This window comes from Balaenoptera acutorostrata, chromosome 18 (genome assembly GCF_949987535.1).
Source record: "Balaenoptera acutorostrata chromosome 18, mBalAcu1.1, whole genome shotgun sequence".
In the NCBI taxonomy this organism is placed as follows: domain Eukaryota; kingdom Metazoa; phylum Chordata; class Mammalia; order Artiodactyla; family Balaenopteridae; genus Balaenoptera; species Balaenoptera acutorostrata.
This window is the reverse complement of record NC_080081.1, coordinates 55600499-55621669: the sequence shown is the minus strand read 5'-3', so window position 1 is coordinate 55621669 and position 21171 is coordinate 55600499. Positions and strand designations below refer to the sequence as shown.

Below are 21171 nucleotides of genomic sequence, written 5' to 3'. Positions count from 1 at the left end.
GACAATAAATAGCATTAACAAATTATATAACAAATATATCAGTGCACTTCCAAAAGGCTCCTATCAACTTAAAATTACATGTCTTATTTTCCACCTCTGCTGAGATATTCAACAACCTACAGAGAAAAGACTGCAGATTACTGAAGCTAAGTTTTAAACACCAAAGCTTTTACTTAATCTATTTAAGACAGTAATCCTACAAAGCACTGCCTATCTTTTGTCTATTAAGCAAAAGCTGCTTACTTAATCTTTCCTTGCCAACTTAGGATCACTGTTATTTACAACATCATTTTCAAATCGCTTACTAGTAGTTCCAAGCCCGCTTTTCAGTTTCCCAAGTCTCTTCCCCCTCCACGTCAGGCTATCAGTTGTCACTTCCTTTGTACCCATGTGTCTGCTTCTAACAGCATGTCCTGTTCCATGCCAACTCTTTGCAGTGGGCTGACAAAACCAAATAATGGAATTTATTAAGAATATTTGTTAACTCAGGCTCAGTGTGTATTCTAGAAGAGTGTAAGACATAGAGCACCTAGTTTCAGCGCAGGGGCACTGGAGTTTTGTCACAATTTAGAACAGTTATTTAAAATATACTTTATGTGACCCCAGGAAAGATAGTAAAAATATGGGTACATTTATATAAGTTTAATATTCACTTCTCTTTCACAGCCATTGTGAGTTACCAGTTCAATTTTCAGAACTCAAGTATAAAAACCAGTTATCTCTGGGTAAAGGAAATTACGGTGGTATTTTATGTCATCTTTAGGGCTGCATATATATTCCATTTTTTGATGACTACATATGTTTATAAGAAATCTACATTATTTTTCATTTCAAAACTTTACTAACTAGAACTTTCCAACTTGCATCAGCAACTCTACAAATATTCTAAACTGTGAAAAATCTGCAAGAAGGAAATATGAGCACTTCACTCACTTATTACCAAGCAGATACAAACTGATTATCAGAGTCAGTAGCAATTCTCCTCCCCCAGTTCACTGTTACCCACCACACACTAGGGACACGCCTGGCCAGGGAAGCAGTGTGGCTACACTAACAGGCTCTCCATACGGCACAGCAGCTTGTCAAGAGCGGATGATCGGAGATGATCACGACGAGCAAGCTGAGCCCCAGACTCTGAGGACTATACTCTCCTCAAACAACCAACCTTTCCCCTTCTTTCTTCCCCTTCATTCTTCTGGGCCTTTTCAGACATATCCTAGTTGGCTGTGATTTGCTGTGTGGGTGCTTTTTGTTCTTTATTTTTTTTTTAAACCACTGAATTTATTTAACTTAAGAAGTTTTATATACTCATTTCTAATTGTACTTTACTTCTAATCTGGCTTGGCCTTCCAGGTGGTACTTTTCTCTACAAGCATCACTGCTTTTACATCTACTCTTGGACTTTCTTCTAATTTCTAATCTTCAAGATTGTGACACAGTGGAAAGGGCATTGAAGAGTTTGAGCCCCAGTACTACTGACTATGTGACCAAAGATGATTCAAGTAACCTCTTCAGAGCCTTAATTACCTTGCTGTAAAATGTCATGTGATTTTACATGTGATTAGGTGTTACATGAACATAAACAGTATTACTATTTTCCTAATTTTATTTTTCTCTAATACCCATCATCCTTTTTTTATTGATATGGCTGATGTACAATAATTTGTTATAGGTGTATAACAGTAATTCACAATTTTTAAAGGTTATACTCCATTTATACAGTTATTATAAAATATTGGCTACATTCCCTGTGTTGTACAATATATTCCCGCAGCTTATTTATTCTATACACAATAGTTTGTACCTCTTAATCCCTTACCCCCATCTTGCCCCTGTCCCCTTCTCTCCCGGCCCACTGGTAACCACTAATTTGTTCTCTATATCTGAGAGTCTGTTTTTTTGTTATATTCGCTAGCTCTATTTTTTAGATTCCATATATAAGTGACATCATACAGTATTTGTGTTTCTCTGTCTGACTTACTTCACTTAGCATAATACCCTCCAAGTCCATCCATGTTGTTGCAAATGGCAAAATTTCATTCTTTTTTATGGCTGAGTAGCATTCCATTGTATATACATATATACCACATCTGCTTTGTCCATTCTTCTGTTGATGGACACTGGTTACTTCCATATATTGGCAACTGTAAATAATGCTATGAACATTGGGGTGCACATATCTTTTCGAATCAGTATTTTCATTTTTTTCTGGATCTATACCCAGGAGTGGAACTGCTGGGTGATATGGTGTTTCTATTTTTTCTGAGAAACCTCCATACTGTTTTCCACACTGGCTGCACCAATTTAGATTCCCACCAACAGTGTTCCCTTTTCTCCACATCCTCACCAACATTTGTTATTTGTGGTCTTTTTGATGGCAGCCATTATGACAGGTGTGAGGTGACACCTGACTGTGCTTTAAATTTGTGTTTCTCTGATGATTAATGACGTTGAGCATCTCTTCACATGCCTGCTGGCCATCTGTATGTCTTCTTTGGAAAATGTCTATTCAAGTCTTCTGCCCATTTTTTCATCACGTTGTTTGTTTTTCTCATGTTGAGTTGTATGAGCTGTTTATTTTGGATATTAACCCCTTATGGGTCACATCATTAGCAAATCTTTTTTCCCATTCAGTAGGTTGTTTTTTCATTTTGTCGATGGTTTCCTTTGCTGTGAAAAAGCTTTTAAGTCTAATTAGGTACCATTTGTTTATTTTTGCTTTTATTTCCTTTGCTTTAGGAAACAGATTCAAAAAAATTGCTATGATTTATGTCAAAGAGTGTTCTGCCTATGTTTTCTTCTAGGAGTTTTATGGTTTCCAGTCTTACATTTAGATCTTTAATCCATCTTGAGTTTATTTTTGTATACAGTGTTAGAGAATGTTCTAATTTCATTCTTTTACATGTAGTTGTCCAGTTTTCCCAGCACCACTTACTGAAGAGACTGTCTTTTCTCCACTGTATATTATTGCCTCCTTTGTTGTAGATTAATTGACCATAAGTGTGTGGGATTTATTTCTGGGCTTTATTCTGTTCCACTGATCTATGTGTCTGTTTTTGTGCCAATACCATTCTGTTTTGATGACTATAGCTTTGTAGTACAGTCTGAAGTCAGGGAGCTTGTTTTGGCTATTCAGGGTCTTCTGAGTTTCCATAAAAATTTTAAATTATTTGTTCTAGTTCTGTGAAAAAATACCCTTGGTATTTTGATAGGAACTGCACTGAATCTATAGATTGCCTTCGGTAGTACGGTCATTTTAACAATATTAATTCTTCCAATCCATGAACACAATATATCTTTCCATCTGTTTATGACCTCTTCAATTTCTTTCATCAGTGTCTTACAGTTTTCTGAGTACAAGTCTCTTACCTCCTTGGATAGGTTTATTCCTAAGTATTTTATTCTTTTTGATGTTATGGTAAATGGGATTGTTTCCTTAATTTCTCTTTCTGATAGTTTGTTCTTAGTGTATAGAAATGCAACAGATTTCTGTATATTAATTTTGTATCCTGCAACTGAATTCATTAATGAGCTTTAGCAGTTTTCTGATGGTGCATTTAGGATTTTCTATATATAGTATCACGTCATCTGCAAACAGTTACAGTTTACTTTCTTTCTAAATTGGATTCCTTTTATTTCTTTTTCTTGTCGGATTGTTGTGGCTAGAACTTCCAATACTATGCTGAATAAAGGTGGCAACAGTGGGCATCCTTGTCTTGTTTCTGATCTTAGAGGAAATGCTTTCAGCTTTAGAAAGCATTTAGAAATGATTTAGAACATTACTGATGTTCTGTCTGGATGATCTGTCCACTGATGTAAGTGGGGTATTAAAGTCCCCTACTATTACTGTGTTACTGTCATGTCTCCCTTTATGTCTATTAATATTTGCTTTATGTATTTAGGTGCTCCTATGTTGGGTACATATATGTTTACGATTGTTATATCTTCTTCTTGGATTGACCCCTTGATCATTACCATCATTCTTGCTAATACTCTGCACCACCACTACATCTGCCACTTTGCACCTACTGTTGATCCTATGCCATATGAGTTTTAGAAACACTAGTTTGTTTCCTACTACACAATTCTAAAACATGGGTTTTAAAGAGTCTACCTAGGGCTTCCCTGGTGGCACAGTGGTTAAGAATCCGCCTGCCAATTCAGGGGATACGGGTTCGAGCCCTGGTCTGGGAAGATCCCACATGCCGCGGAGCAAATAAGCCCATGTACCACAGCTACTGAGCCTGCGCTCTAGAGCCCGCAAGCCACAACTACTGAGCCCACATGCCACAACTACTGAAGCCCACGCACCTAGAGCCCGTGCTCCACAACAGGAGAAGCCACTGCGACGAGAAGCCCACGCACTGCAACAAAGAGTTGCCCCCGCTCACCGCAACTAGAGAAAGCCCGTGCGCAGCAATGAAGACCCAACGCGGCCAAAAATAAAAAAAAATAAGTTAAAAAAAAAGAGTCTACCTAAGCTAGAATCCTGTTTCCAAACGAATGACTAGCTGGGTGAGCTCCAGCTGGCAGAGTAATTGACCTCTCTAAACATTCTCTTAACTGCAATATGAAGGTAATGATATAGGATTGTATATACAAACAGTAACATGTATATAAAGTACTTGGTTCAGTGATTAGTAATTGTTAAAGCCATTTTTCTCTTTTCCCTTACAAATGGTATACAAATTATTAGCATCACTCTAAACACCAGAAAGCAGAAGTCAAGCAGGTTCAGATGAAAAAGCTCTTTTATGGACTTCCCTGGTGGCGCAGTGGTTAAGAATCCACCTGCCAATGCAGGGGACATGGGTTTGATTCCTGGTCCAGGAAGATCTCACATGCCGCTAAGCAACTAAGCCCGTGCGCCACAACTACTGAGCCTGCGCTCTAGAGTCCGTGCGCCACAGCTACTGAAGCCCACACACCTAGAACCCGTGCTCCACAACAAGAGAATGCACTGCAATGAAAAGCCCACGCACTGTGACAAAGAGTAGCCCCTGCTCACCACAACTAGAGAAAGCCCACATGCAGCAATGAAGACCCAACGCAGCCAAAAGTAAATTAAAAATTAAAAAAAAGAAAAAGAAAAAGCTCTTTTACGATGAGAGAAACAAATGATCTATAAGTAGTAGCCTTTAATGAAAAATTAAACCTATATGTGTATATGTACATCACATGCATAGACCATACGTTGTTTCTTTCTCATCATTAATATATACACAATACAGATATATGGTATACGTATGTGAGATGTGTGTGCATGTGTGTGTTTGTGTATGAATGACATACCATTTGTCAATACCAAGTAATGTCAGACTTAAATTTCTGGGTAATTTCATGGGTAAAAAAATGATATATTGTCTTTTTCCCTGATTACTAATGAAGATATCTTTTGGCCATTCCATATTCTACTTCTGTGAACTAGTTATTCATCTCCTTTGCCCATATTTGTATTGTCTCATCTTTTTCTTATTAAGTATTGTGTGTGTATGTGTATTTAATGCTTCTATGACATCATTCTTGCAAGTAGTTAAATTTTCACAATAAAAGTTCAAGCTATTCTGTGGCTTCTAAATTATAACGGGTTTCAATTAACACCCAGACACAACTAGAATCTAGTTAACGTTTAAACAAGGTGGTACACTGGTGCTGTATTAGTGATACATTAGCATCACAGAGCACAGTGGTAACTTATTTTCATCCTAAACAACTTACTTACAAACACCAGCACTAAAGCCCTCCACTTTGTATGTAATGCACTTGGAGATATAAATTATTTATTTTGAAGTATCTTAATTAAAACTTGGAAATCAAACTTGAAACATGGTTTTCTCATAATGCCTCTATGTTACATTCAATGTGTAACTATTTCAGTGAATTCTTTGGCTTTCTTTATAAATTCTTTTCTTCTTATATGAGTTGGAAATATCTTCTCCAATTCTATGGTTTGCCTTGTCACTTTGCTTATAATTATTTTTTGTTATACATTATCCTTAATTTTGATATAATCAAGTGTATCAATTTTACTCTTGTACCTTTATGTGTTTGGTGTCTTAAGAAATGTTTCCTACCTTGAGCCCTAAAGATAAACTTCTATACTTTCTTCTAAAAGTGTGAAAGGTTTGCTTTTAGATCTTTAATCCACCTGTAACTGATCTGTGTGCAGTGTAAGATAAGGATGTCATTTTATTTTTTTCAACACGAATAAATAATTATCCAAACAATATCTTTTCATCTCTGATTTTTAAAGCACCTCTGATACATACCAAGTTTCCAAATATGTGTGAATAGTTTTCTATTCTGTTCCATTAGCCTCCTTATATTTTTAACCATAAGCATGTACTGTTTTTACAATATAACAGAAAGGCTGTGTAGAAAAGGATATGAAAGGATAGTGAAAGATGAAACAAAAGGAATAAACGTTTAGCCTAACAATTTGAAAGAACTTAAATTCTTCAATGTCACAGAGACCAGTAGTCCTCAGAAGTTAGTTCTACAGAGAAAGAACTCTATGAGCTGTTATGAAGTTAAGACACGGTAACTGAGAAATTAAACAGCAGTCACAAATTACTAGTGAAACAAAAGAACAATAAATCAAATCTTGCATATAAGCACTTAAGTATGGCATAATGCTTATTGCTGTATAAAGGTATTTTGCTCCTGTTATTGCTTTTTAATCATCTCCCATGAGAAGCACATGCACATACATCAACCACAGTAAGAAACCATACTCAGGATATGAGCTAAACAAGATTAAAAAGTAATAATAACAAAAGTGGGCTTCCCTGGTGGCGCAGTGGTTGAGAATCTGCCTGCCAATGCACGGGACACGGGTTCGTGCCCTGGTCTGGGAAGATCCCACATGCCGCGGAGCAACTAGGCCCGTGAGCCACAATTACTGAGCCTGCGCGTCTGGAGCCTGTGCTCCGCAACAAGAGAGGCCACGATGGTGAGAGGCCCGTGCGCCGTGATGAAGAGTGGTCCCCACTTGTCACAACTAGAGAAAGCCCTCGCACAGAAACGAAGACTCAACACAGTCATAAATAAATAAATAAAAGAAAAAAAATTATATATTAAAAAAAAAAGTGAATTCTTAGGAACTTCAGCAGCAAACTTCACACATCACCACAGAACTTAAGTTTAATTTTACTAACTCAGACAATTACACGCCATTTCCTACCCTTGTGAACTTGGAGCACATTTCCTCTGCTTCTTTTACCATATTTGCTCGAAGCATATATTTTGCACACTTGGAGTTGATGAATCTATCGGCTGTGTCTAAAGACTGAGCTTCATCCATCCACGTGGCAGCTTCTCTGAGATTACCTATATGCTTTAAGAAATGAAAGTATTAAAGAAATCACTGTTTATGACTAAGAGAATATGGGTACAACATAATGGAAAAAGTTCTTAAAGACAAATTAGAAATCTGTTACACTTCTGTCAAATTTATCTAGAAATCTTTAGATACATTACAATTAATATTTACTAAGAGTTGAAACTATTAATACTGACTATACAACTATATAACATAAAACTCCTCAGGATTATTAGAATATTAGGAATAGATTATCAGGGTGTCCTAACAGTTATCTCTACACAGAAAGAACTCCAAGCGTTCCTAAAATGGCCAAATTCTTCAACTACTCAAAAAACATGACAAAGATTTTACCTTGTAGATTTTTGCTTTCATATAGAATAATTCTATTAGAGTTGGAGTACTAGCAATTGCAGCATTAATATAATCCAAAGCCAAAGAATACTGCCCAAGTTTATCAAAGTGCTGTGCCAGGAAATACTGAACCCAGAGTAGTGTCGTTGGGGGTTCTGTCTCCCCATTCTCTGCAATCAAACAAATATAAAATCATTACAGGGAAGAAGGCAAAGTAGAGCAACTCACATACTTTCTTTCTCCCAATGCATACTGAAATTAACTATTACGATAAGCAGTAAAAATCCAGCAAAAATGACCAAGTTCAACAGAAAGAGATATGACTTCATGTCATAAAGTCCAAAAAGTAGCAGCCAAACAGAGAAACAAGATGCTGGTTTCATAGGCTTCTACCCATACCTCACTCCAAAGAAATAGTTTGGGGAAAAGAGGTAAATCAATCTAACTCTACGAATTCTCAGGCTGAGAGCATAAGGCAGCAGGTCCAGGAAAAGTCAAGGAAAATAGCTTGAAGAAAAGATGTCCCTAACAATCACTGCAAAATTTCCACAAAGGCAAGAATGGCCAGGGCTTACTTAGCATTGTAAGCAGGCCTCGACACTACATCAGGGAAACCCAAAGTTGAAGGGTATTAGGAGGACACATTCCTGACAAGATGGTCACATAGAATCAGCGGAGCTCTATCTGGTTCCCCACTCTGTACCCTCAAGCTACAGAAGAGTAGATAAAGAAATACCAAGCTCTCAAAATGGATTTCAGAAGGGAAGACACACAGGTATAAAATGAGGTAGAAAGAGCAGAAAGGAGAATTTACCCATGCCACCTCAGAAAACACAGAAGGTCTCCTAGACTAGATGACCAAATGAAATGACAACAATGAAAACACACAGATTAGCATAAAATTAAAACACAAATAATAAACATAGGCAAAGAGCCAAGCATTTATCTTGCTCCTCTCATATAAACTATATTTCAGGGGAACCAAATATTTGATGAAGAAAAGTTCTTTACTTGGGATTGACAATATATACACTAACATGTATAAAATAGATAACTAATAAAAAAAAAACCTCTCTATAAGAATTCCAGCTAATAAATGCAGATGGAATGATGATTAGAATGAAATAAGGGATGAAGGCAACGATTCTCAGTGGCCGCAAAAATCATTAGGTGAGTGGTCAATGAAGAAATTTTAATGGGCATATTAGGCTGACAAACATCAAAACCCTGATCAATCTTAATATCACAAAAAGGGAGACAACCAGAATGTTTTCTGCCTTCAGATGTGATATAACAGGAAGTACAAAGTGTCACGTATGAAGTATTCACATGGAACCTGAATCTAATCAAGCCTGTAAATCTAGGGGAATTGCCTGGCAGTCCAGTGGTTAGGACTCCACGTTTCCACTGCAGGGGGCACGGGTACAATCCCCGGTTGGGGAACTAAGATCTCACTTGCCACACGGCAAGGCCAAAAAAAAAAAAAAAGTCGGTAAATCTAACTCGAACTCTGTAAGAAATATGGATGACAGCAAAATGTATTAAATGATACCACGAGAAAACAATCAGCCAAATTCAAAACATGGTATGTTCCACAAGACAAATGACCTTTCGACAGCCTTTTTTTTTTTTTAAAAAAAGGGAAAGGAGTGGACAGTACTGCTCAAGATTAAAAGAATATCAGAGACATAATCAAATGTAGTGCGGATCTTAGCTGGACCCATATTCGAATAAACCAGTTATACAATTTTTTAAATAATCGGGAAAATTTGCATGCGGACTGGGTGTTAGATACTGTGGTATGAGAGTTAATTTTGTGTAAGACAGTGGCTACATCTTGTGTTTAAGTGTTTTAAACAGTTAGAGATGCATACTAAGGTACTGACAGGGGAAACAGTATGTCTGCTTTAAAAATACTCCAGGAAAAAAAAGTCGACAGAAGATACTTCAAATAATACCGGGAAACACTGATAAAAGAAGGTAGGTGATGGGGACACGAGGGTTCATTATTTACTTCTGTGTCTGTTATTTTATTGTGAAATTTGTTTCAAACTAACAAGAACAAAAGGGCGATAACAAATAAAAGATGCAAGAAGAAACCAAAGTTACCATTTGCATGACTGAAAGCATTCTAGAGTGTTTTCTAAATAAAGCTGCCTTGATTTACATATGCCCCTACAAACAGAAAAACAAAGAACAAAATTATACAGGATTTAAAGTAATATAAGAGTAGAAAGAAGAAGTAGGAATTCAGGAAAAATACATTTCAGCATAAACTACTTGATCTTGGTCAAGCTGCTCAACCTCTCAATTCTGTTTATTCATATTAAAATGGAGTCAACTCCTCCCGACAAGATTAGGACATTTTTAATTACTTAAGATTGCAAGTGCTCTTCTCATTTCATTCACTAATTCAAAAACTATTTAGGGAACAGCTATCATGTAGCACATACATAATAAACATAAGATAATGTTAGTGTAAGTGACTAAAAATGGATTGAAATGAGTAACCAAATTTCAACTCAATCTAATTTAAACTTACCATAAGGGCTAAAAAAGTCACACGTTTTCAGAGAGGCTTCATAATTAGTAACAAGCTCCTGGATTATAGAAATCTGTTAAAGAAACATAGTTTTAAAATTTAAAAATATTTTATGATGATATTTTTATTTACTATGGATTAAATTAGATTTGTAAGCAATATACAGCTTATTCCAGAACAATAAATTAATTATAAATTGGAGTGTCTGCTTTTCCCCACTCCCTGTGTTGGGGGAAAATGAGAAAAACAGAAAACGTACTGCTCTCTTTATTAAGAGTAAAACAGAATCTCATTAATTTCTCATCTCAATAAATATCAAGTTTCAGGTTTTGATGGACAAATCATCACTAGTTACCACACACTCCTTTTTTTCTTTTTGGCCAAAGAACTCACCTGTATAATTTATTATTATTAACAATTTATTTGCCTTTTGCTTCCCATTGTTACAGGGTGAAGTTGTAAGCCATTATATATTCAGATTTTCTAAAATGTCACTCATTACAAAAAAGTCAAGTGAAATCATCTAAATTATACAGTGAGTTGATGGAAGAAGTTAAGTAAACTCCTAACAAGATGTTTAAACTACCTTTGTTTTTAGTGATCATTTTGATATTTTCATTCCAGTGCTGCACTTAGGTAGGACTGAAATATTATACACTACACTGTAAACATGCTATGCCCTGAAAGTGCAAAAGAAAAGTGACATGAATTAGAAGTGGCAGGGGAAAAAAGTAGCTTCTATGCATGGTTTGTTTTAAATGTCTGTTGATGTTACCTGTTCAAAATGAGTTAGAAAATATAACCACCTTATTTGTGAACTTCAGAAAAACAAAGGTCAAAAGTGAAGAAAAACCATTAAAACTTATAATAGTATGTGACCAATACAGCATTATTTTAAAACTGTCCCACTGACAGCAGTCAAAAAAACAAAAAAGGTCAAATTAAAACACTTCTCAGGCTTACATGATATCTTTCTGACAAGAATGTTGCATTGTAGGGCATAATTCTCTTAGATAGAAGGGCAATAAGGAATAGGTGGGACAGTACACATTAAAAGTGGGGGAAAATATGTAAGTAACATATAAAAAACAGAACATGAAAAGAATTTACACACATTATGACTTCACCAAAACATATATGTATAGATACATACTCATTGGAAATATGACCAAATGGATTGGGGTAGTAGAATATGAGGACACTCTTTTAAAACACAATAATGCTGTATTATTTTAATAAGATTTTTAAAACAAAGACTGTTTAAAAAGAATGGTTATTAAAATGTGAATAGACCTATAACTAGTAAGGAGATTGAACCAGAAATCAAAAACCTACCAGAGAACAAACATAGGGATACCAAGGGGGGAAGGGGAAGGGCGATGAATTGGGAAACTGGGATTGACATATATACACTGCTATGTATAAAACAGATTAACTAATGAGAACCTACTGTATAGCACAGAGAACTCTACTCAATGCTCTGTGGTGACCAAAATGGGAAGGAAATCCAAAAAAGAGAGGATATAGCTGATTCACTTCGCTGTACAGCAGAAACTAACACAACATTGTAAAGCAACTATACTCCAATAAAAATTAATTTAAAAAACAAACAAACAAAAAACCTACCAACAAAGAACAGCCCTAGACCCAAGGGCTTCAATGGTGAATTCTACCCAACATTTAAAAAACTAATACCAAACTCTGCCAAAAAATCAAAAAGAAGGGAACACTTCCAAACTCATTCTGAGGCCAGCATTACTCTCATACCAAAGCCAGACAAGAACACCACAAGAAAACTACTGACCAACACCCCTGATGAATATGGATGCAAAACCCTCAACAAAATACTAGCAAACATGCCTCAGCAGCATATTAAAAGGATTATACACCATGACCAAGAGGAATTTATTCCTGGAATGCAAGGATGGTTTAACATAAAAATTGATCAATATAACTTGCCACATCAACAAAATGAAGGAAAAATACCCACATGATTATCTCAATTGTTGCAGAAAAAGTATGTGACAAAATTCACTACCATTTCCTTATAAAAACATTCACCAAACTATGAATAGAAGGAAACTATCTCAATATAATGAGTGCCAAATATGAAAAACCCACAATGAACATCATACTTAATGGTGAGAGACTGAAAACATTTCCACTATGATCAAGAACAAGGCAAGGATGCCTGCTTTCATCATATCTACTCATCACAGTACTGGAAGTTCTACTGCTGGAAGGCAAGAAAAAGAAATAAAATGTATTCAAATAGTAAAGAAAGAAATAAAATTATCTCTGCAGATGATATGATCTTACTAGTAGAAAACCCTAATGATTTCACAAAAAAACCTGTTAGAATAAATGAACTCAGCAAAGCACCAAGATACAAAAAGATAATACACAGAAATCAGCTGCACTTTTACACACATGAACAATCTGAAGAGGAAATTACTAAAGTGATTTCATTCACAACAGCATCAAAAAGAACAAAATACTTAGAAATTAACTTAACCAAGGAAATGAAAAACTTGTACAATGAAAACTATAAAACATTGCTGAAAAAAATTCAAGATGACACAAATAAATGGAAACACATCCCATATTCATGAATTGGAAAAATTAATATTATTAAAATATCAATACTACCCAAAGAGATCTATAAATTCAACATTATCTCCATCAAAATCCAAATGCCTTTTTTTTTTTTTTTGCAGAAATAGAAAAGCCCATCCTAAAATTAACATGGAATCTCAAAGAACCCCAAAGAGCCAAAACAATCTTAAAAAAGAACAAAACCAAGAGGACTCACTCCTGATTTCAAAACTTACTACAAAGTTATAATCAAAACAGTGCGGTACTGGCTTAAAGAAAGATGTAGAGACTAATGGAATAGAACAGAGAGTCCAGAAATAAACCCTCACATATGTGGTCAAATGATTTTTGACAAGGGTGTCAAGACCAATCACTGGAGAAACAGAAGTCTTTTCAACAAATGGTAATGGGAAAACTGGATATCTACATGCAAAAGAATGCAGGTGAACCCTTACCTAATACCATGCACAAAAATTAACTCAAAATGGATTAAGGACCTAAATGTAAGACCTAAAACAATAAAACTCTTAAAAGAAAACATAGGACAAAAACTTCACAATATCAGATTTGGCAATGATTTCTTGGATATGACACCAAAGGCACAGGTAACAAAAGAAAAAACTGACAAATTAGACTTCATGAAAATTTAAAAATTTGTACACCAAGATGCCATCCATAGAGTAAAAAGGCAACCCACGGAATGGGAGAAAATATTTGCAAATCATGTATCTGATAAGAGGTTAATATCCAAAATATATGGAGAACTAAAATTCAACAACAAAAATCCAATTCAAAAATGGTTGCTAAAATACTTGAATAAACATTTCTCCAAAGATATACAAATAGCCAGTAAGCACATGAAAAGATCTGCAACATCACTAGTCATTAAGGAAATGCAAATCAAAACTACAATGAGGGGCTTCCCTGGTGGCGCAGTGGTTGAGAATCTGCCTGCTAATGCAGGGGACACGGGTTCGAGCCCTGGTCTGGGAAGATCCCACATGCCACGGAGCAGCTGGGCCCGTGAGCCACAATTGCTGAGCCTGCGCGTCTGGAGCCTGTGCCCCGCAACGGGAGGGGCCGCGATGGAGAAAGGCCCGCGCACCGCGATGAAGAGCGGTCCCCGCACCGCGATGAAGAGTGGCCCCCGCTTGCCGCAACTGGAGAAAGCCCTCGCACGAACCGAAGACCCAATACAGACAAAAATAAATAAATTAATTAATTAAAAAGAAAATCCTTAAAAAAAAAAAAAAAAAACTACAATGAGATGCCACCTCACACCCAGGAGGATGGCTACCTTAAAACAAAACAAAACAGAAAACAACTGTAGACAAGGATGTGAAAAAAACTGCAACCCTTGTGCACTGCTGGTGGAAAATGGTACAGCTGCTGTGGAAAACAATATAGCAGTTCCTCAAAAAATAAAAAATACAACAACCAAATGATCCAGCAATTCCACTTCTGGCTATATATCCAAAAGAACTGAAAGCAGATCTCTAAGAAATATTTGTACATCCATGTTCATATCACTGTTCATAACAGTCAAAACGTGGAAGCAACCCAAGTGTCCGTGGACGGAAGAATGGATGAGCAAATGTGGTATAGACATACAATGGGATATCATTAAGCTTTGAAAAGGAAATTCTGAAATGTGCTACAACATGGACGAACCTTGAGGACATTACGCTAAGGGAAATAACCTAGTCACAGAAAGACAATTACTGTATGATTCCACTTATATGAGCTACTTAGAGTTGTCAAAATCGTAAAGACATAAAGTATAATGGTTGTTGCCGGGGGCTAGAGGGAGGGAAAAACAGAAAGTTATTGTTTAACGGGTACAGAGTTTCAGTTATACAAGATGAAAAGAGTTATGGGGATGGATGGTGGTGATGGGTGCACAAAAATGTGAATGTAGTTAATACCACTAAACCGTACACTTAAAAATGGTCAACATGGTAAATCTTATGTTAAGTGTATTTTGCCTCAATAAAACAACAACAACAAAAAGGTGGTTCTGAAAGTGCAATCCTCAGACCATTAACATCATAAATGTCAGCATTAGCATCACCTGGTAGTTTGTTAGAGATGCAAATTTTTGACCAAATCCCAAATTTATAGAATCAGAAACTCTTGAGTCTAGCAATGCTTTTAGCAAGCCGTCAGATAATTCTGATATACCCTAGAGTTTGAGAACTGATTTTTAAAAATGCTGCAATAAGACTATTACTACAAAGCAAAATAAAAACTAACAGGCACTTTTAGGGACGTGGTGCAGTGGTTAAGAATCCGCCTCCCAATGCAGGGGACACAGGTTCGATCCCTGGTCCAGGAAGATCCCACATGCTGCAGAGCAACTAAGGCCGTGCGCCAGAACTACTGAGCCTGCGCTCTACAGCCCGCGAGCCACAACTACTGAGCCCGTGTGCCACAACTACTGAAGCCCACACGCCTAGACCCCGTGCTCCGCAACAAGAGAAGCCACCGCAATGAGAAGCCCACGCACCGCAACGAAGAGTAGTCCCCGCTCACCGCAACTAGAGAAAGCCTGTGCTCAGCAACGAAGACCCAACACAACCAAAAATAAATAAATATATATTTATTTATTTATTAAAATTAAAAAAGTAATAGGCATTTTTAACCCACCAGGATCAATCTCACTGAGAGTATGTGTAACTTAAAAAACGTTCAGGGTTAGAAATTCAGTACTCAATTTACGGAAGCAAATAGTTTTCCATGAACTTACACTGCCATCTACTGGCAGTTACTAAAACCACAGCTAGAGCTTTAAATAAGGGTGTACCTTTCCATCTCTAGGGTGAAATAAATTTTTAAAATCAGTTTTAATCATTTTAAAAAGTACAACAAAATATATACTGAAGTTACACATAATTCTTCATCATAAAGGAGTGTAAAATACTACTGAATAAAATAGAATCTTCAGCTTCAGAACTTCAAAACAAGATTTAATTGAGGAAATAAATCAAGGTAATGGAAAGTTCACATGAAATGTCCTAAATAAAAAAACTGCAGAGAACACTGTCCTTCCTGGTTTATTAGGCATATTTATTGAATCTAAAAAATGTATATTATAGTCACTCACTCAGTAATTAAGTGAATAATTCAATTTTCCAAACTTGTCTATGAAAGTTAGTCTAAGGAGTTTTACTAAGGTATAAAGGACCCATTTTACTTCAAGTTTACTTACCATTTATATTTCAGTAATACTGCATAACTGTATATTCAATTATATAATTGATATACTGTATAACTATATTCAATTATACAATATAACTGTATATTCAACTCCTTTCTTGCAAAACAACATGTAATGGCTATTCTTCTTGAAAATAGCTATCTGCTGCTGCCAGTAAAATCAAGAAAGCCAATCCACTTGTTAGGTATCTAAGATCACAATAAAACTTTAAGCCTCAAAATAGACAGCTTAAATTATACAGTCAAAATTTTTTATGAACTGAAAAAATTTCCAAGTTCAACCACCTTCTCCTGATTTAAATATTTTCTTCTAACAGTTATAATTTGACCAGGATTGAAAAAGCTTTGTTTCTGCTAACAAAATCTAACCTGGGCAAATGTTGTGACTATTGTATATTTCCTAAATTACTGCCCTTATCCAGCTTTTCTTATGTATGAGTTAAAAGAATTCTTTACTAACCTTAAAGACAAAGCCCTACAAACCACATCTGATACACAATTTTTCACAGTATAAATACAGATCCCACTTAAAATGTTACTGTAACGTGAAAGGCACTGAAAGTGTCTTTTCGGATTTTTTTTTTAATCCAAATTAGAAAGCTAAATAAGCACAATACTTTATCAACAAGGACCAAAATTGTTGGATTAATTTCTAGTAAATGTACAATTAACAGTGACAATTTTGGTTCCAAAGGAGCTAGCTAGAGATAAGTTGTCCAAGAACTATGACACTAAAATGAAACTAGGTAACTTCTTGCAGAGATGAGGTGTGACCGGTGGGGATGGTGAGAGAACGACCAGTTCTTGAAAACCCTCTCTGAACCAAGCACTTTACAAACTTTATCATTTAATTAAAGAACACAGCAAATCCTTAAGTATTATCTTCCCCAACTTTATGATCCAGAAACAGATTCAGGTAGTTGCTCAAGCAAATGTGTGATGGAGTCAGGATTCCAAACCAGGCCTGATTCCAAAGCAATGCTCCTTTCCCTATACCAGTATTTCCCAAAGAGTGGTGCCCACGGTGGAACAAGAGATGATTACAGCTAATTCACCAACTGAAACTTTTTAGGTTAGATTTAATTTTATGTGTTTTATAAAAACTATACTAGCACAAATCTGTAGTTTTTACGAAAAACAAAAAAAGTAACCAAATTTACTGGAAAATATTTTTTAAATAACACTATAGGTGTTATGTAGATTTGGCAAAAATTGTGAAGGGGATTAATAAATGTCAGCAGACATTATACTATACTTTGATACCTTCCTAGGTATAGGAATACCTAGGAAAAGTATTGGGTTGGCCAAAAAGTTTGTTCGGGTTTTTCTGTAAGATGTTATGGAAAAACCCGAAAGAACTTTCTGGCCAACCCAATACTTGCTTTTATTTTCTTCTCCCCAAATTTAACTGTTTTTAAACAAACAAAAAATGAATTCATGAACATCATTACAATTACCATTAACTGTTGATCAGCATGTCTGAAAAATACTAACTCAGGGCTTCCCCGGTGGCACAGTGGTTGAGAATCTGCCTGCTAATGCAGGGGACACGGGTTCGAGCCCTGGTCTGCGAAGATCCCACATGCCGCGGAGCAACTAGGCCCGTGAGCCACAACTACTGAGCCTGCGCATCTGGAGCCTGTGCTCTGCAACAAGAGAGGCCGCAATAGTGAGAGGCCCGCGCACTGCGATGAAGAGTGGCCCCCGCTTGCCACAACTAGAGAAAGCCCTCGCACAGAAACAAAGACCCAACACAGCCAAAAATAAATAAATTAATTAATTAATTTTAAAAAATACATTAACTCATAAAAAGTCATTCCAGAACAACAACAAACCCTTTGCTTAAAAAAAAAAAAAATACTAACTCTGATACTGTTACCACTGCAAATAATGTCTTCTGGAATTTTTAAAGATAGAATTGTTATTGACTCACTTTTTTCCTTTTCGTGAGAAATCCAGGATTCTCACAAAGAAACATTCTTAATGTAGTCCTTCTATTACTTAGAGCATCTAAGAAAAAAATTCCTTATATTGCCCTGAAATACAAATCAAACTCTTGCTTTCCTTGCCAATTACTCCCCTATATCACCTTCTGAAACACCTAGTTTTCCAAAAGTATATATGAAATGAAGCATTTTTAGAATCATTTTGCTTGACTATTAACTGTGAAGCCATTTTTACAATGATGTTTAGCTTCATTTTTTTCCTAACTTACCTTTCACAATTACAGTTAGGTAGTAAACAGATACAAAACTCAAATTTTATACCTGCCTGAGTTAATGAAAAATAAAGAAAGAACCAAAGATACCTTACAGATAATATATTCCAGGATCAAAATCTAGTTTACCCACCACCTCCACCAACAAATTATAGTTGTTTCCCACTAACAACGGCCAAACAATTTAGTACTTCCCGTAGAAATATTCCAATGAAGTTCATGATGATTCTCTTTCTTCACTGAACAGGTCAAGTTTTTTGTAACTCTTTGGGCCTACTGTCACCAGCTTCTAAAGGGCACACATACCTCTACACGTTCTTTAACTGAACGAGGATCTTGGAATATTTTCATAGTATGGGCAGATTTAACACAGAAAAATGTCCTCTGGGAAACAGCCTACCTTCCCTTCCTGTGTATGGACACCCATACACTTTTTGTTGAGACATCTATGCTTCATCCAGTCAGTCTCGTCAAGTACTCAGTGTCCATGTTCTGACTCATATTCACTGCACCTGTGCACTGATGTCCAGCTTCAATGGAATCAAATGCACCTGTAACAACCCACGCAAACCTTGATGATTCACTGCCTTCACTCAACAGTCTGACACAGTGAATAGCTACAGATCAAAACTGCAAAGTACTTTCCATTATAGGTGAAAATGGAAGCCCAGAATTAATTTCCACCTCTTATTTAGGGTCATTCTGGTTTCTTTTAAAACACTAAAACAATATTTTTTAATGTATATACTGTAGCCTTGACAGTTGAACTAAAATTAAATAAAAACTGATTTTACTCAGTATCTTTCTGTGCAAATATAGATCTTTATCCTTAGAAAAAACATTTTTCTCATCGATTAAATCTGCAAAGTAAAAAACAAAAATACAGAACACTAAGCACATGTTAGGAAAAAAAAACTGGAAAAAGATGAGCAAATTAAACCTAAACCAGCATAAGTAAGGGTATAATAAAGGTCAGATTTGGGAACTAATAAAATAGAAAAGGGGGTTGGGGAAATCAACAAATCCAAAACTTGGCCTTCGGAAAAGACTGACAAAAGTGCCAAACCTTTAGCTAGGCTGACCGAGAAAAAAAGAAGACTCAAGTTATTAAAACTAAAAATGAAAGAAGAGACATTACTTACTACTGACTTGAAATAAAATGATTATAAAGGAATATGATGAACATATATGCCAATACTGGATAACTTAAATGGACAAATTTCTAGAAACACAAATTTCAGAAACCAAATGAGAATAAAGAGAAGATATAAATAAACCAATAACAAGTAAAGAGTTTCAACAGGTAATCAAAAACTACCCACAAAGAAAAGTCCAGGCCCAGATAGTTTCACTGGTAAATTCTACCAAATATTTAATACCAATACCAATCTTCACAAACTTTTCAAAAAACAAAAAAAAACCCAAAAAACAGGAGAGAACACTTCCCAACTCATTATAAGGCCATTATTACCCTGATATCAAAACCAGACAAAGACATCACAAGAAAACTACAGTCCAGTATCTGTTAGAAATATAGATGCAAAAATCCTTAATAAAATACCAGCAAGTTGAACCTAGCAACATATATAAAGAATTATACAGCACAACCGAGTGGGTTTTATCCCACTAATGCCAGGTTGTTTAACATCTGAAAAATCAATTAATGTAATATACAATATCAACAGAATAAAAATAATAAACACATGATCATCTCAATAGACAAAGAAAAAACATTTGACTCAATCCAACACCCTTTCACAATAAAAATGCTCAGCAAACTAGGAGTAGGAGGGAACTTCCTCAACATTATAAAGGGCATATACAAAAAAATCCATAGTTAACACAATATTTAATGGAGAAAGACTAGATGCTTTCCCACTGAGATCAAGAACAAAACAAAAATGTCAATTCTCATCATTTCTATTCAACATTGACTGGAGGTTCTAGACAGGGCACTTAGTCAAGAAAATGAATAAAAAGGATACAAACTGGAAAGGAAGAAATAAAACTTTCTATTTGCAGATGACAGAAATTCATTACACCAACTATGACAACTAATAAACAAGTTCATCAAGGTTACAGAATATAAGAACAATATACAAAAATCTACTGTATTTTATATACTAGCAATAAAAAAACCTGAAAATTAACTTTAAGAAAATAATTCCAATCCAAAGAACACAAAAACACTAATCCAAAAAGATAGATGCACACCTATGGTCACTGCAGGATTATTTACAATAGCCAAAATATGGAAACAACTTAGATGTCCATCAATGGATGAATGGATAAAGATGTGGTGTATATATACAGTGGACTATTTACTCAGCCATAATGAAGTCTTGCCATTTGCAACAACATGGATGGACCTCGACGGTATTATGCTAAGTGAAATAAATCAGACAGAGACAAATGTCACATGATTGCACTCATATGTGGAATCTTAAAAAAAATTTTAAAAAACAGATTAGTGGTTACCAGAGGGGAAGGCAGTTAGGGGGTGGGTGTGAAATGGGCAAAGGTGCGGCAGGGGGGTCAACTGTATGGTGATGGATGGTAAGTAGGCTTGTAGTGGTGAACAATTTATACTGTACACAGATGTCAAATTATAATTGGCCCTATATAAGTTTCAGGATGTACACCTGAAACTATATAATAAAAAAAAGAAAAGAAAATACTTCCATCTAGCATAGCATAAAAAAATAAAATACTTAGGAATAAATCTAACAAAAGATGTATAAGACTTATAAACTGAAAACTACAAAAAAATTGTTGAAAGAAATTAAAGACAATCTAAATAAATGGAAAATTTCCAATGTTCATAGACTGAAAGACTTAATAGTGTTAAGATGGAAATACTTCCCAAAGCGATCTACAGATTCAATGCAATCCCTATAAAATCCCAGCTGGCTTCTTTGTAGAAGC

The 21171-nt window shown here is 35.7% G+C and overlaps 1 protein-coding gene across 8 annotated transcripts in view; it reads right to left on the bottom strand.

Moving 5' to 3' along the window:
* Nucleotides 1-21171, bottom strand: part of NAA16 (N-alpha-acetyltransferase 16, NatA auxiliary subunit) — a 68647-nt gene that overhangs the window by 15130 nt on the left and 32346 nt on the right. For 7 of the 8 annotated variants that reach the window (XR_003623802.2, XM_007186788.2, XM_007186789.2 and 4 more), the window contains 3 exons: nucleotides 10218-10290; nucleotides 7676-7845; nucleotides 7184-7336 (listed from right to left, as the gene is read on the bottom strand). Coding sequence is in view for 7 of the 8 variants with exons in the window: in XM_007186788.2 (XP_007186850.1) it covers nucleotides 7184-7336; nucleotides 7676-7845; nucleotides 10218-10290 (396 nt within the window). In the remaining variant the exon portion in view is untranslated. Of the gene's footprint in view, nucleotides 1-7183; nucleotides 7337-7675; nucleotides 7846-10217; nucleotides 10291-21171 lie in introns of those variants that run through there. The other variant, XM_007186795.2, reaches the window with a different exon arrangement.